Consider the following 13,786-nt stretch of genomic DNA (forward strand, 5'->3'; position numbering starts at 1 on the left):
TGCGGGTGCAGCTTCTGCAAACGTACAGCGGCATGAAAGCACAGGAGGAAATGGGGAACTAACTGTTTAGGTCCATCAATCGTGCAATAACCGTTTTACTGGTATAAGTGTCTTTCTGTCTCATTATTATGCGGCGGTGAGTCATTTAGGGGAGGACCAAAAGGGAAAGTCCTGTCTCTAGTCACCTACAAGAAGTGTCCGTGAGAACAGCTTAGGCGGAGACGGGGAAAAGTGGGCGCTGGGAGTCGAGCTACCAGTTCTCTATTCCCACCCTTAGCCGCGCGTCGGCCCGAAGACGAGACGCGCCGAAGGGGTTAAACGTAGCTCGGAGTAGGAGGGCAGCCGGCCACCGCCCCTTCCCAGCACCACCTCCCACAATGCCTCGGGCCCCCAACCAGTTCCCGCACCTCGCGAGACTCGCCCAGCCCCTTCCCCGAACGACTGCCCGTCCCCCATTCCCTACCGAGCTCTGCGCGGGGAGAAGGAAGGGAGGGGAGGGCGGAAAAGACGGGACGCGGGGCACGTCGGGAAGTGTGGTCCAAGAGTTTCATGCAGCCATATTCTTCCGGAGCGGGGGAGGCCAGAGAGGCAGCCGGGACTACGACTCCCAGCCGCCCTTTCGGTTTGTTTTTGTTCAAAAAAAAAAAAAACCCCACACTCCCCCTCCTCACTCTTCACACACACTCACACACACCCACGGCAGACACGCATACACCCGGGCGCCGAGGGGAAAGCCGATTCTCGCCTTCCCGCCCCGCCGCCAGTCGGGTCTTGGCCTCTTAGCAGAGCGGGAAAGCAGAGGCCGGAGCCGTGACCTCTGACCCCGTGGTTATGCGGAGCCGCCGCATTCCTTAGCGATCGCGGGGCTACTGCCTTCTTCGCCGCCGCCGCCGCCGCCGCGGGCGACTGACGCAGCGCGGGCGCGTGGAGCCGCCACCCCTCCCCCACCGCCGCCCTCGCGCCGGGTCTCGCGCCAGCCGGTCCCCGCGCGCCCGCCCCCTCTCCCCGGCCGCACCCGAGTCCTCGCGCGTCGCCGCCGCCACGCGCCCCCCGCCGCCGCCGCCGCCGCCGCCGCCGCCCCAGCCCCGCGCCGCCGCCCGCCCCGCCCGGAGGTCCCGCGTGGAGCTGCCGCCGCCGCCGGGGAGGAGGAGGATGAAGGACAAACAGAAGAGGAAGAAGGAGCGCACGTGGGCCGAGGCCGCGCGCCTGGTGAGGCTAGCCGCCGAGGGGGGCTCGGTGGGGGTTGTGAGGGGTGGGCTCGCCGAGCACCCCCCCCACGGGGAGGGGGAGGGGCGAAGCCCTGCCCACTGCAGGAGGGGGCGGGCCACCTTCCTCCCGGAACGGGACAACCCCCTAAGGCGTTGGGTGGGGAGAGGTCCCCCGCCGGGTCGGATGTGGCGCCTTTTTCTGCACGCCCCCCCCCACCCCCCCAAATTCCTGCGGAGGGTCGAGCTGGCGGGCCGGCTCCTCCTCCTCTGGGCGGCGGGGCCCCAGCCTCCCTTCCCCCACTATTTGGCAGCGTCTAGGGGGTCTGGGGAAGCTTCGTTTGTGCACTCGGGGGAGTTAGGTTTCCGGGAAGGGTCGGAAGCTCCTCCCTCGCTTCCTGGTGGGCAGTGGGGTGGTGCTTTTGGCTAGGGATGGGAAAGAGCCCCCCCAGTCTGAAGGACGCGAGTGGCATTTTGAGCTTTCGCAATCTAAACCGGTGTGTGGAGGGAAGCAAAGGCTCACTCCCAGCCTGAACCCTGAGGCTTGGTTTTCAAACTTTAGTGTCCTGTGGGGGCACCTGGGGAGGTTGTTAAGAATGTTCATCCTAGGGCCCTACTTAAGACCTACTGAGTCTGAGATTCTGGAGTAGAACCTGAGTATCTTCATTTTGACCAGCTTCTCAGGTTGGCTGTAATGCAGGTGACCCACGGACCACACTTTGAGATCTGCTGAGCCGAGTCCACAAGCTAGCCCGAAGATAGGCAGTCTGCAGACAGCTAACTACACTTTGTAAAGAATGTTTGCGTGTGCTCTCTATTTTTTAGTGTCCTCTTGCATGTAAACATGAAGTGTTGAACAAAGACCAGGTGTCTCTGTTTGAAGACACTGCTTACTGAGGATTTAGCAAAGGAGAGAGTAATTTGAGTATTTGAAGCTGCCTGGTAATGCGGTTTTTGTGAATCTTCTGTTGTCCCAAAATGTCAGAGGACTTGCAAGTGAAATATATTCCTCTGGATTTGCACCCAGAAAGTGAAGACACTTCGAGACATGTTCTTATAAAATCTTGCTGATGACAATGGTAGCAGGTTACACTTGTCTCAGAGATGTCACTTCTTAGAACTGTCACAAAGCAGGGTTATAGTGCAGATAGCATCCTTGTGTCTTGACACCCTATAGTTTATATGAAATTGCTGTAATTTACTTTTAATGATGAATGAAGCTCAGCCTTCTAATCTTTAATTTTATTGGGAAGTGAGGTTCCTGCCTCAGAGGTGTTGAGCAAAAAAGATGAATATGTGTTGGAGGTTTTTACAAATCTGTGGTACACTCTTCTTTCTTGGAGCCTTAAAACTCAGTTATTGACTTAAAAGAGGGAATTGCTGTTTGGTGTGTAGGAGAAATTTCACTGGTGTACCTGATCGTCTGTCTCATACCTTTTTGCCCAAGAAAGGGAAGTAGCAATTAGTTTATATGTTGAAGTTTTGTGCTTCAGTTACTTTGTTTTGGTTTGGCATATGAAATTTGAAGATTTTGAAGTACTTAAGTATGTTTTTTTGATGCAGTCAAATTTGGAACCTTTGGTTAGCTTTCAGAATCTCTTGGAAGTTTCAGATTTCTCCAGCATTGCTTCACCTGGAAACAGATTTAGGCCTAGAGGAGAGTAGTGAGAGCCAGAAGGACGTGCTCGCTTTCTCCTGGAGGTTGAGGCTGTTCATTGAAATTCTCCTCTGAGTTTCTGTTCTGCAGGTGTTTATGACTCTGGGCACCAAAAGGAAATTTGCTTGCCAGAGTTTTTACTTGTTAGAGGTAGGTGAAAGTACCTTTAAATCCTTTCTTATTTATGTCCTGACAGAATTCTAAAGTCTGCCTGTCTTAAAGCTCCGTTGGCTCTTCCTAGTTGAAAGACTCTGGGAATTCAGGGGTCCGCTATTATGTCTCTTTATAGTCTTGAGTTTACTGTGATCTATAATCCAGTTCCAGGTTGCTATTTCTGTTTTATCATGGCTCAATTCATGCCAGTTTGTCCCCAGTAAATTCTTTTTCTTTTATGATTCTTCATTAAAAAATAGTATTTCCTACTGGGAATTACTTATGCTCTTAAACTCTTGCAAGATGACTTGTGGGAATATAGTGTGTAGTTTTGTATATCTTCTATTGTTTTTTGTTTAGGATTTTCTGTCCCTTTGGATGGACCAGTTGGTGGGTGAGGGGGAGCTCTTAAGAATTCTTTGCTCATATGGAAAAAAAAAATTGCTTTAACAAACCAAGTGCTGGAGAGTTTGTGAGTGCTTACACTGGATAGAAGAGTGAGCTGTAATGGCAGGAGGGTAGGTTAGTTCTAAGTACTCTTTGGACAGGTGAATTTGGAGTGCTTGCTGTGGCAATCAAGATGCACTTGCTTGGGGGCAGTTTCATATTGCTGCTGACCTTGCTCAGTTTGGTGGTTAAAATGATACCAGGAACCGTTTTTCAGCTATTCTGATAGGAAAGAAGAGACTTCTGGACTATTTCAGTAATGTAGTAAATCCCAGGAGATTGATTTTTGCAGCTGTTAATTATGTTGTTGAGAAGTAGATATTCTTCTTTCTAACACTTGCTGGTATTGTTTTTCCTAGATGTAGGAAGTAGACTTTAGGTGGTTGGGTGGGTCTAAATCCTCCTGCTTGTTAGAAACAGTTTGGGAGAAATAGCTGAGTGGATTTCCCTTTAGATTGAATGCCCTTAAATGGATTCTCCCTGGCTTTGAGAAAATCTTCATTGCATGCTTTATCTTTCACTTTGATTCATGACTGACCATTCTTACATCAAACATTTTTTCCCCCTTTGAAGTTGGAGAAGAGATACTTTTTGTATGCTCTAGAAAGACAGGGTGGGGAGAGAACACTGCTGAATTGTTCTTACACTAAAAGCTGAAGGCATATACAGTTTTAATAAAAGTGAATACCTTGTATCTTTTGATGTAACTTCCCTATAGAGATTCTGTTTCCTCTGTCTTAAGATTCTCAGGCTCTTCCTGACTGCTGTTTAAATAATTGGTAACTAATTTTTGAGTCATGCTTCTTAAAAAAAAAAAAAAAATTACTGTGAAAAAATTCACTAGCTCAGCTCACAATTAGTATCAAAGAAGTCATATCTGTGGCAGTGAACATTAGTAGTTTGTATTGTGGGTTTGTTCATCAGTGCTGCTTAGCTTGGCAGTTAGGTTCTTGGAATTACAGAGATGGATATGGTCTGCCCTTGAGGAGCTTATGGTTTTTCTGGGGTTAGAATCCTTTTCTAACAGGTGAGTAGAATTTCATTACAAGCATGGTAAGTGCCAGCATAGATGTGTAAATGGTAATAGACATCCTGATTTCTGCTTACTGTCTAGGCATAATTATGAATAGTTCCTCCTTTTATTCTCAAGTGTCCTGCTTTGGAAGATGAATTGTATGTGTTGTGCAACTGTGGGGCACTGAAAAAAGACGCTTAACTATCTGGCAGAGAGTAGAGAAGGCTTCCTGGAGGAAGGTGCTTTCCGAACTGAATCTTGAAGGGTGAGTAGGAGTTAGACTCCTCACAGAGGACATAAGCAGGAGCTGGCAACAAAAAATAGGAGAGTGTGTGTATGTGTGTGTTTATCTGAAGGGTGGAGAGTGTGGGAATTGGGTAGACCTGCACGTAGTTATTGGAACATAAAGTTTGTGGAGTATTAGAGAGCCAGGCAGAGACCAGATTGTGAGGGTCTGGCATGCCTGACCAGCACACACCTTGTGTCTGGCACCATAGGCACTTACTCCATTATCTCTGCAACAACTCTGAGAAGAAGGCCTCAGTATCCTTCCTTCACAAGTGAGGAAACCTAGACTCAGGGCGGGTAGGTAACTTGCCCAGGTTTTTTTGTTGTTCAGTCGCCAAGTTGTGTCCGACTCTTTGCAACACAACTCTTTGCCCAGGTTTAGAAGACCAGAATTTGAATGTTTAAAACCACATCTGTTTGCTTTTAAAACCCGTGCTTTTCTAGTGGGCCAGTGGCCTCTCTGGAGCTTCAGCTTTCGCTGTATGGAAATAGGTTGCTGTTGAAGGACTTTAATGCAGAAAGTGGTGAGGGCAGGTTTATTTTGTTGGACTGACCTCAGGCTATAGCAGGTTAAGCCCTGCAGAGCTTTGGTCTTTTTTACTGATGAATGTCTAAAATTGTTCCTAGCACAGAGTATTTCATGTATTTGTTGAATGAAGGATGGCAGTGGAGTAAGAATGAATTTGAGGAAAGCAGGGATGTTAGAGAAGAGGCTGTTGTGTCAAGTCGGGTCAGACACTGGCTGTGGGGGAACTTCCCTGGTGACCAGTGGCTCCAAGACCTCGTACTCACAGTGTAGGCGGCCCAGTTTCGGCTCCTGGTCAGGGAACTTGATCACACATGGTGCAGTTAAGAGTTTGCGTGCTGCAACTCAAGATCTAGAGTGCTGCTACTAAGACTCGGTGCAGCCAAATAAATTAAATAAAAAAAATTTTTTTTAAAGGAAAGAAACTGGCTGGGAGAACCGGGGGACAGGTGAGAGTGAAGGATGATGCCTTGGTTTCTAAATTAGGTGATGAGACAGACTGCCAACCAAGGAGAGGAATATCAGAAGAGAGAAGGTGATCATGAGGGATGTCCAGTACCGAACTGAATATCTGCGGCCTGAAGCTTAGGGAGAAATCCAGGCAAGAGGTTGAGATTTGGGAGTTAATTCAGTATTTTGGTAGCATTGAAACTGTGAGAGATGATAATGATACCCAAGGAGAATGTAAACACTGAACAGAGAGATTAAGAATGGGACCATAGGAAATAGGGGTTTTATTTCAGCACCTGCTTCTCCAAAACTTGACTTCTTTATCACTTAGAACTCTTGTTCTTCCATAGAGAGAACCTTCACAGCAGTCCTGTTAGGCTTCTTGCTTTGCATTTTATCTGTGACACAGCCATGCAGTACTTTGTTAGGGCTGTTAAATGACTGTAAGATGTTGGTGTGGTTTGGCGTAACCTCAGCAGCTATACTGCTAGAGATGGTACAGAGATACTGACAGCCTGTCTTTTTTCCTTCCTGAAAAGGATAACATTTCTAAAACAACTCAGCTTGTTCAAGTGAGAGAGCGCTGGTTGCTCACTAAGACATTGTTGCTGGGGCTTAATTATAGATGTCACTAATATAAATGGGATGTTCCATTTCTCCTTGTTTTGCTTGCACCAGTCATATAGAATCGTAGCATTGTATTGCTGAAAGGCAAATTGTCCTGTACTAATTAACACCAGAATGCCACAACCCAGTGGCGAAAGTCATCGTTGAAAAAATACAGGTACCTGGAATTCCCTGCCAGTCCGGTGGTTAGGGCTACATCCTTTCACTGCTGAGTGTCCAGATTCAATCCCTGGTTGGGGAACTAATCCTGCAAGCCAAGCAGCCTCCCCCTCCCCCCCCCCCAAAAAAAAGATAAAAATATTGTAACTAATCAAACTTACTTGGGAAGGAAAGCCTGAATGCAGTTCTGTCTTACAGTTTATAGTGCTATGTATTCTCTAGTTTAGCTGTATTAACAGCATCAGGTTAAGTGACAATTAAAGTTGGGAAGGCCCCACATACCAGAACATGGATGCTGAGAGGATGTGTATTTTCAGAATTGAAAATTAGAGTATTTCTTCTAATTGCAGTCACTTTCAGCAACTAGTTAGATATATGTGTAATTTGGTTTCAGAAGTAATTTTGACTGTGGAAAAACTAAGATGTCAGCAGTGGTACCTCATAGCAGAATTGTAGCCCATGTTGTATAGTGATGGATATAAATGGGAACTGCACACTGAAATCAGAACATTTATATTTCTTCAGGTACTGGAAAACTATTCGGATGCTCCAATGACACCCAAACAGATTCTGCAGGTCATAGAGGCAGAAGGACTAAAGGAAATGAGGTTTGTATGGCTCTTGTTGCTTAATGTGAGGGTTTTAGAGAACATGTGTCTTCCTGCAGTTAGGTAGTGAATGAGAAAGTCCACAAATGCATATATGTGTGCGCACATACACACACACGTGTTTGATGGTAGTGTGGAGCTGTCTCGGTGTCGTTGGTCCTCTGGCTGGAGGGCGGGAGTGGCTGCAAGTCCGTTGGTTTTCGTCAGAGGTGCAGCAGGTTCCCCGTCCTTGCTCTACTATACCTTTCACCGTGAAGCTTGTTTTTTGCATAAGGAGTCAGCGTGTTTTCTCTTGTATTCTGTTTTGCACATGTCAGTAGTGGAGAAGGAATAGACTGATCTGCTCCATCATGTCTAAAACTATCCTTCTCTCTGTACCATATCTCTGAAGTTCTTTTTAGGCTCAGAGAAGGGTGATCCAGTCATCATAAAACTTACTGATTTTTTTCCTCTACTGATTCTAGCCTTTCCTGCTATGAGCATGCTAAATTTGGTGATGACCTTGATTTTCTTATCCTATATTTTTCCTAGAGAAGCAACAAATTGGAAACACAAAAAGAATTGCAGGCACAAATAAAAACCAGGGACTGTCCTGAATCCTTTCTCTGCTCACCCCAACCTTTTTTTCAAAATTTAAGTGGGAGAGGAGAGCACAGCACAGTTCCTTCTTGGGATTCAGAACAATCAGCATATATTTTGCTGGTTAAGCTTTAGCTACTTAAATTGATCTTTTAGGATCAAAAGATCCTCACTTTCCAGTTGTCAGTTCACACATTCTCAAACTGACATTTGTGGGGAGGGAAGGTCGGGATTGTCTGGATCATGTTCTGGTGCTTCATTTAAATACTACCTATGCACGGTGTGGTGGTGTAATTGCGTCTTTTGTTTTATTTTGTTTTTATGGGCTATTTCCCATCGCGCCGCTGTCTGCACTGCTGGTGGACCACTATGCCTATAGAAGGTAAATTAGTCCTTTTAGGACAGATGGAATTGAGAACCTAACTTGTTTCTGCTTCTGGCTCTTACAGGAATTATGAAGTGGTCATGGTGGCTCGTGATGAGTGAGCAGCTCTATAATTTGTAGACAGAGGGATAGTGTGTAGGAGTCACGCTGTTGGAAGAAAGACTCTGCCAGCATGCTTTCCCCTGTAGCAGAGATGTTAGCACACCCACTTGACACTCCAGATTCTGCACAAGGTTTCTTATAGAGATTGGTCCTTGGTGAAATTTTTTTTTTCTTAGGCATCTAGGGTGTTCCAAAGCCGAATAAGTAATAGTTTTTTTTGATGACTTTTTTTAGACTCAAAATTTATTTTTAACGTGACAAAAATTAGGGCCTCTAATTTTGAAAAATGCTGAGAGGCATTACTCAAGATATTGGTATTTATATATCTTGCTGGAGAGAGGGACAAGAAGGTGCACAGGTAAACCCTAGTACTAACATGCTAGTGCCAAACTCAGTTAATAATGGGCATTTGTCTGTATTTTTGACAGTGTCTCTTTTTGAGATTGAGTAAGTAGTCTCTAACTCACTCGAGTTGTCATTGTTTTGCAACCTTCTGTTGTAGCAGGAACCGTGAAACGACTTAAGATGCTATCTCTTTTTTTTTGGTTTAATGGTTGAGCATTATATTATTACATACTAAATCTGTTTGACTTTTTTAATTCAAATTTAAAGAATTGCTCCTGGGTAGATACAAAATAAAATGCATCTTTCCCCCTTCCCAACTGAGAAAAAGCAAATGAAATACTATTCCTTTTGTGTGTGTATTAAAAAATAATTTAACTGGAAAAAAAAAGTATGTTTATTTTCTCGGGACAGCATCACTGATGCCTGGTCTTTGTGTTAAAAATGTTATGTGGCAGTTTCTGAGCATGATGTGCAGGTTGAAAGATAGAGGCTAGGGAACCCTGGTTTTGTTTCTAATTAGCATTAAGATTTAATTTAAAAAATTTTGAGTAAATAAAAATATTGGGTAATTTTTTTTTCCAAAACTCCTGAGTGTACCTGAAAAATATGTGCAGTGTTTCTAAATTTCTTGAGAGTTTGGTTCATATTGGCAGAAGGCACTTAAGAATCATCAGATGTGGAGTAGAGATACCACGTAACCTGTTATCCCAGAGCTCTCTAGGTGTGATTTATGTGAATTTCATGTGCTACTCCTTTGCCACTTTCAGAACAGAATTCTTGTCATGGGATGTTTTATATTTCTTCCTGTTCTTCTTGATTTAAGAATGAGTTGAAGTGTAAGAGATCTTTGAGTAAGTAGATATCTTGGTTTGTATGACCTTTTTCCACCCTTGTATGTTTTTACAGTGGGACATCCCCTCTCGCATGTCTTAATGCCATGCTACATTCCAATTCCAGAGGAGGAGAGGGGTTATTTTATAAACTACCTGGCCGAATCAGCCTTTTTACACTCAAGGTAAGTCATGTAAATTCTCCTTTAGTGCAGTGGTTCTTAAAATTTTAGTGTTCATAAGGATTACCTGGTAGGTCTGGAATGAAGCCCACAAATTTGCATTTATAATAGGCAGGTGAGGGATGCTGCTGTTGTTCTGAAATGGCACATTGAGAGACGATCTAGTGTGAACAGGGTATTAGGAATTATTAAATATTTAGTTATATCAGCTATTGTGTCTGTAATGTTTTTCCTTGTCTATATCTTTGCAGATAATATGCAATAGACGGATAACTATGTGTGTGGGTAATTGCAAATGTGCGTAATTATGAATTTGTTTATAATAATGTTGTGAAGGATAAATTGCCGGACAGCTGAGTAAGACCTACTCTTTGGAAAATAACTGAAATTTGAAAATACTTGTGGAAATTCAAAAACTCGTTAGCATTTAACAAGTGACACTAATTACTATTGGAGAGAAATCAGGTAGAATTCACAATAAAGCTTAAGTAGAGAGAACTGATGGAGAAGGCAGTGGCACCGCACTCCAGTACTCTTGCCTAGAAAATCCCATGGATGGAGGAGCCTGGTGGTCTGCAGTCCATGCGGTTGCTGAGAGTTGGACACGACTCAGTGACTTCACTTTCACTTTTCATGCATTGGAGAAGGAAATGGCAACCCACTCCAGTGTTCTTGCCTGGAGAATCCCAGGGGTGGCGGAGCCTGGTGGGCTGCCATCTATGGGGTCGCACAGAGTTGGACACGGCTGAAGTGACTTAGCAGCAGCAGAGCGAATTGAACAGGCTAAGTGCCTTCCTACTGTTTGTGATATGTATCATTTAAACAAGGAGTAGGCAAATTTTTTTCTGTGAAGGACCAGATAATAATATTTTAGGTTTTGTGGGCCACACTGTCTCTATCATAACTATTCAGCTTTACTGTTGAAGTGGGAAAGCAGCCACAGGTAATGCACAAATGAATGGGCATAGGTGTGTTCCAATAAAACTTTATTTATGAAAACAGTGTGCTAGATTTGGCTTGGTGGTGGTGTTTGCTGACTCCTAATTTAGACATAGTTGACCTGTTGGTAATCTACTCCAGTGTTCTTGCCTGGAGAATCCCAGGGATGGGGGAGCCTGGTGGGCTGCCATCTATGGGGTCACACAGAGTCAGACACGACTGAAGTGACTTAGCAGCAGCAGCGGCAGACCTATGATGGTGAAGGATGAAACTGAAAATCTGATGCTAATCTTTCTAATCATCCATAATGTAGTTATAAATTGCAGTAGTCCATAAAATGTTGTTTTAGTTTTGTTTTGATAGACTTGTTTATTAAAAATGAAGATTTGAACAAACAGCAGCTGTATAACCTGTGGACATAAATCTTGATCTGTAGATACACATGTGTATCTTATGTTCCCCTGTCTGTGCTATTTTCTATATTTTTATTTATAATATTTCAGACTTTAAAAGGCAGCATAATGTAATGTCAGAAACTGAGCCTTGAAAGAGGTAGCCCTGAGTTCAATACCTAGCTCTGTAACCTGGGACATATATAACCCTTCTTTATGGTCATGTGTGCATACCTGACACAGTCAGTCCTTAATAAGTGGTAGCCTTTAGGATATTCCTTTAGGTTCCTTAATCTTAATTGCTTGTTAACGGCATTTTTCTGTTATATATTATGTATTATAAATATATGTAATTTTGTATAGTTATAATTATATGTATTACAGATGTGCTTGTTAATAGAATGTTTCTCTTTTAAGAGGAAGGAGAAATACCTATTTCTATGGACACCTAAAGGAAAGGAATTGAGTTTCATTTGTCTTTGTAATTTGACTCTGCAGAATTCTCTGCTTAATAAATATTTGAACTGAGTTCAGTGTCTTAATTTTCTGAGTGAACTCTGTTGTTTGAATTTGCCATAAGCTTGGGGGGGTTCTGTTAGTCTGCAGCCCATGTCTGAGATGCATTGACTGTTGTGCTCAGCACGTTCTCTTACCTGCATTGCCCTTATGTTGCCCAGTCTTCCTAGCAGCTTGCTCTTTGGAGTTGTACATCACCTCCCTGATATTTTTGAGTTCATTGTCTGGTTCCCCCAGTGAGACTGTATACTTGAGGGTGGAGAGTGGATCTTATTCATTTCATTATCCACTTGGATAATGTACAAAGTGACTGTCAATAAGTGTATATTTAATGAATGAATTAGTGAATAATGGCTGCATTCTGGTACTTCATTATTATCCTTTGCTTTTGACATTTGGTAGTAGATACTACTTACAATCTTGATGAAACTATAGACCTGCTTCTGGCATCTCACTCACAGCCAAAATGAAAGATGCTTATTCCTGTGGCTTTGGTAGACTTTTAGCTTGGCTGATTATCTATGCTGTCTCTTTAACATTTTGACCTATTATAAAGTGATACATGGAAATGTAACAGAAAGTAAAATGCAACAGAGAAAGTGAAGGTAGCCTGCAAATTCTGCTACTTGTAACCTGATAATAATTTGTGTAAATAATATTTGAAAAAATTGGATTGTAATTTCTTTATGGCTTTGGTGCTTATTTGTTTAGTTATTATGTTTGCTGTCTTGGTACATAGGTACACACCTTATTCTCCCCCCCGACCTCTACCCCCTTGGGCTTCTTGAGAGTGAATCATTGATTAGTCTTATTAGTTGCCTCATTATCACCATGCTGTCTTCTAGAAATTGTGCAGAGATTTACTTTATTGTTATTTGGGAATGGATAAGAAAGGATACCAAAAATCTGAACCAGCTGATTACTATCCAGTCACCTGAGGACCTAGGTCTGCTGGCTGAAGTCCACGGTGGCGCAGTTTTTCCCTTTCTTGTCTCAAAAAAAAAATTTTTTTTTTTTTTTTTTAAAATTTCAGACCTACAGAAAAATTGGAGTACTGTAGCCAGCCTTCTTTCTTCCTGATTGCTATAAGTTTGCTTCATTTGCTTTATCTCTCTATCCATATGTATGTGTTTTTCCCCAGAACCATTTAAAAGTGTTAAACTAGTACTGGTATTTCACCCCTACACATCTCAGAATGTATGTCTTAAGAACAAGGACATCATGTTGCGTAACCATAGTATCATTATTATAGTCAAGAAAATTAACGACATAGTATGTGATATAAGTCTATATTCTCATCTCTTCTGGTTTTAAAAATGTTCTTCACGGCTTATTTTTTGAGTCAGTCATTCAGTCGAGAATCATACACTCCATTTGGCTGCCGTGTCTCTGCGGTCTCCTTTAGTGTGCGACAGTTCCTTTACCTTGCTTTGTTTTTCATGGTGTTGGTATTTTTAAACACTCCAGGTCGGTTGCCCTATAGAATTAAGTACATTTTTCAGGGACTAATAAGCATGTGGAAATCTTGGTTATTTCCAGACGCCTTCACGTTTGTACTGCCACATCACGTCTCCTGTTCCAGGTTGTCACCCAGAGCCACTCGGCGGTGAAAGATGGAAGTGATGGGATGTTTTGTATGGTGTCTGTCTAAGGGTAGTTTGCTCCGAGTCTTGCTTGTAATAAGGGACAGGAAGGCACAAGTTATTTAACTCATACTCTTGTTTTTCATTTTGAGGTTGTAGTGACACCTGTGAACTCCTGTGGTATTTTTTCTGCCTAAGTGTTTTCCATATTGTTGAGGACAAGCATGTGCAGAAAGGTTTGGTTTCTTTCTCCCTCCTGCTTGAAACTCTCTTCTAGAGGACCATAAAGGTCAGAAAGCATGGGATTTTGCTACTTAGTTGAAAATAGTTTTTTTCAGTTCTAAAGTTTGTGTAGCTTTATCTATGATTACTAAAGCTTTACTGATAAGCCAGAGTCTTCTGGGGCTTGCCATAGGATTCCTTTTCTGATAAAATTTGTTCTAGGTAATGTGATGGTACATTTGACACTTCATGCATAGATGCTTGCATCAGGCGTTAGAGCTAGTCCTCAGGGATGGATGGGGCAGATGAAATCTGTCCATGCTTTGAATTCTTGATTTGAGTTTCTTTCCTTAAGCTTTCTCTGAAGTTGGCTATCAGTGTCCATCATTGCCTGGTTAGAGATGGGATTTATATTGTCTTTTACGCTTGGGATTTCCCATCCTTGTAAACCAGTGAGAGCGCCTTTGTAATGTTCCGTGTTTTTAGGAGTTTCATGCTGAACAACTTTCCTTCTGTGACAAGGTGCTTCTGTGTCATGGGTGAGGTTAATCTGGTTTGGTGAGTGGCCGTTCCAGC

The 13,786-nt window shown here is 43.3% G+C and overlaps 1 protein-coding gene across 4 annotated transcripts in view; it reads left to right on the forward strand.

Annotated features, from left to right (window-relative positions):
- The window catches only part of ASXL1 (additional sex combs like 1, transcriptional regulator), an 89,494-nt gene continuing 76,808 nt past the window's right edge, over nt 1,101-13,786 (forward strand). For 2 of the 4 annotated variants that reach the window (XM_018057698.1, XM_018057699.1), the window contains exons 1-4: nt 1,101-1,209; nt 7,053-7,135; nt 8,094-8,096; nt 9,453-9,561. In XM_018057698.1, the coding sequence (XP_017913187.1) occupies nt 1,153-1,209; nt 7,053-7,135; nt 8,094-8,096; nt 9,453-9,561 (252 nt within the window). In that variant the 5' untranslated portion in view covers nt 1,101-1,152. Of the gene's footprint in view, nt 1,210-4,726; nt 4,743-7,052; nt 7,136-8,093; nt 8,097-9,452; nt 9,562-13,786 lie in introns of those variants that run through there. The other 2 variants (XM_018057701.1, XM_018057700.1) reach the window with 2 other exon arrangements.

The sequence above is a fragment of the Capra hircus genome, chromosome 13, assembly GCF_001704415.2.
Source record: "Capra hircus breed San Clemente chromosome 13, ASM170441v1, whole genome shotgun sequence".
Lineage (NCBI taxonomy): Eukaryota > Metazoa > Chordata > Mammalia > Artiodactyla > Bovidae > Capra > Capra hircus.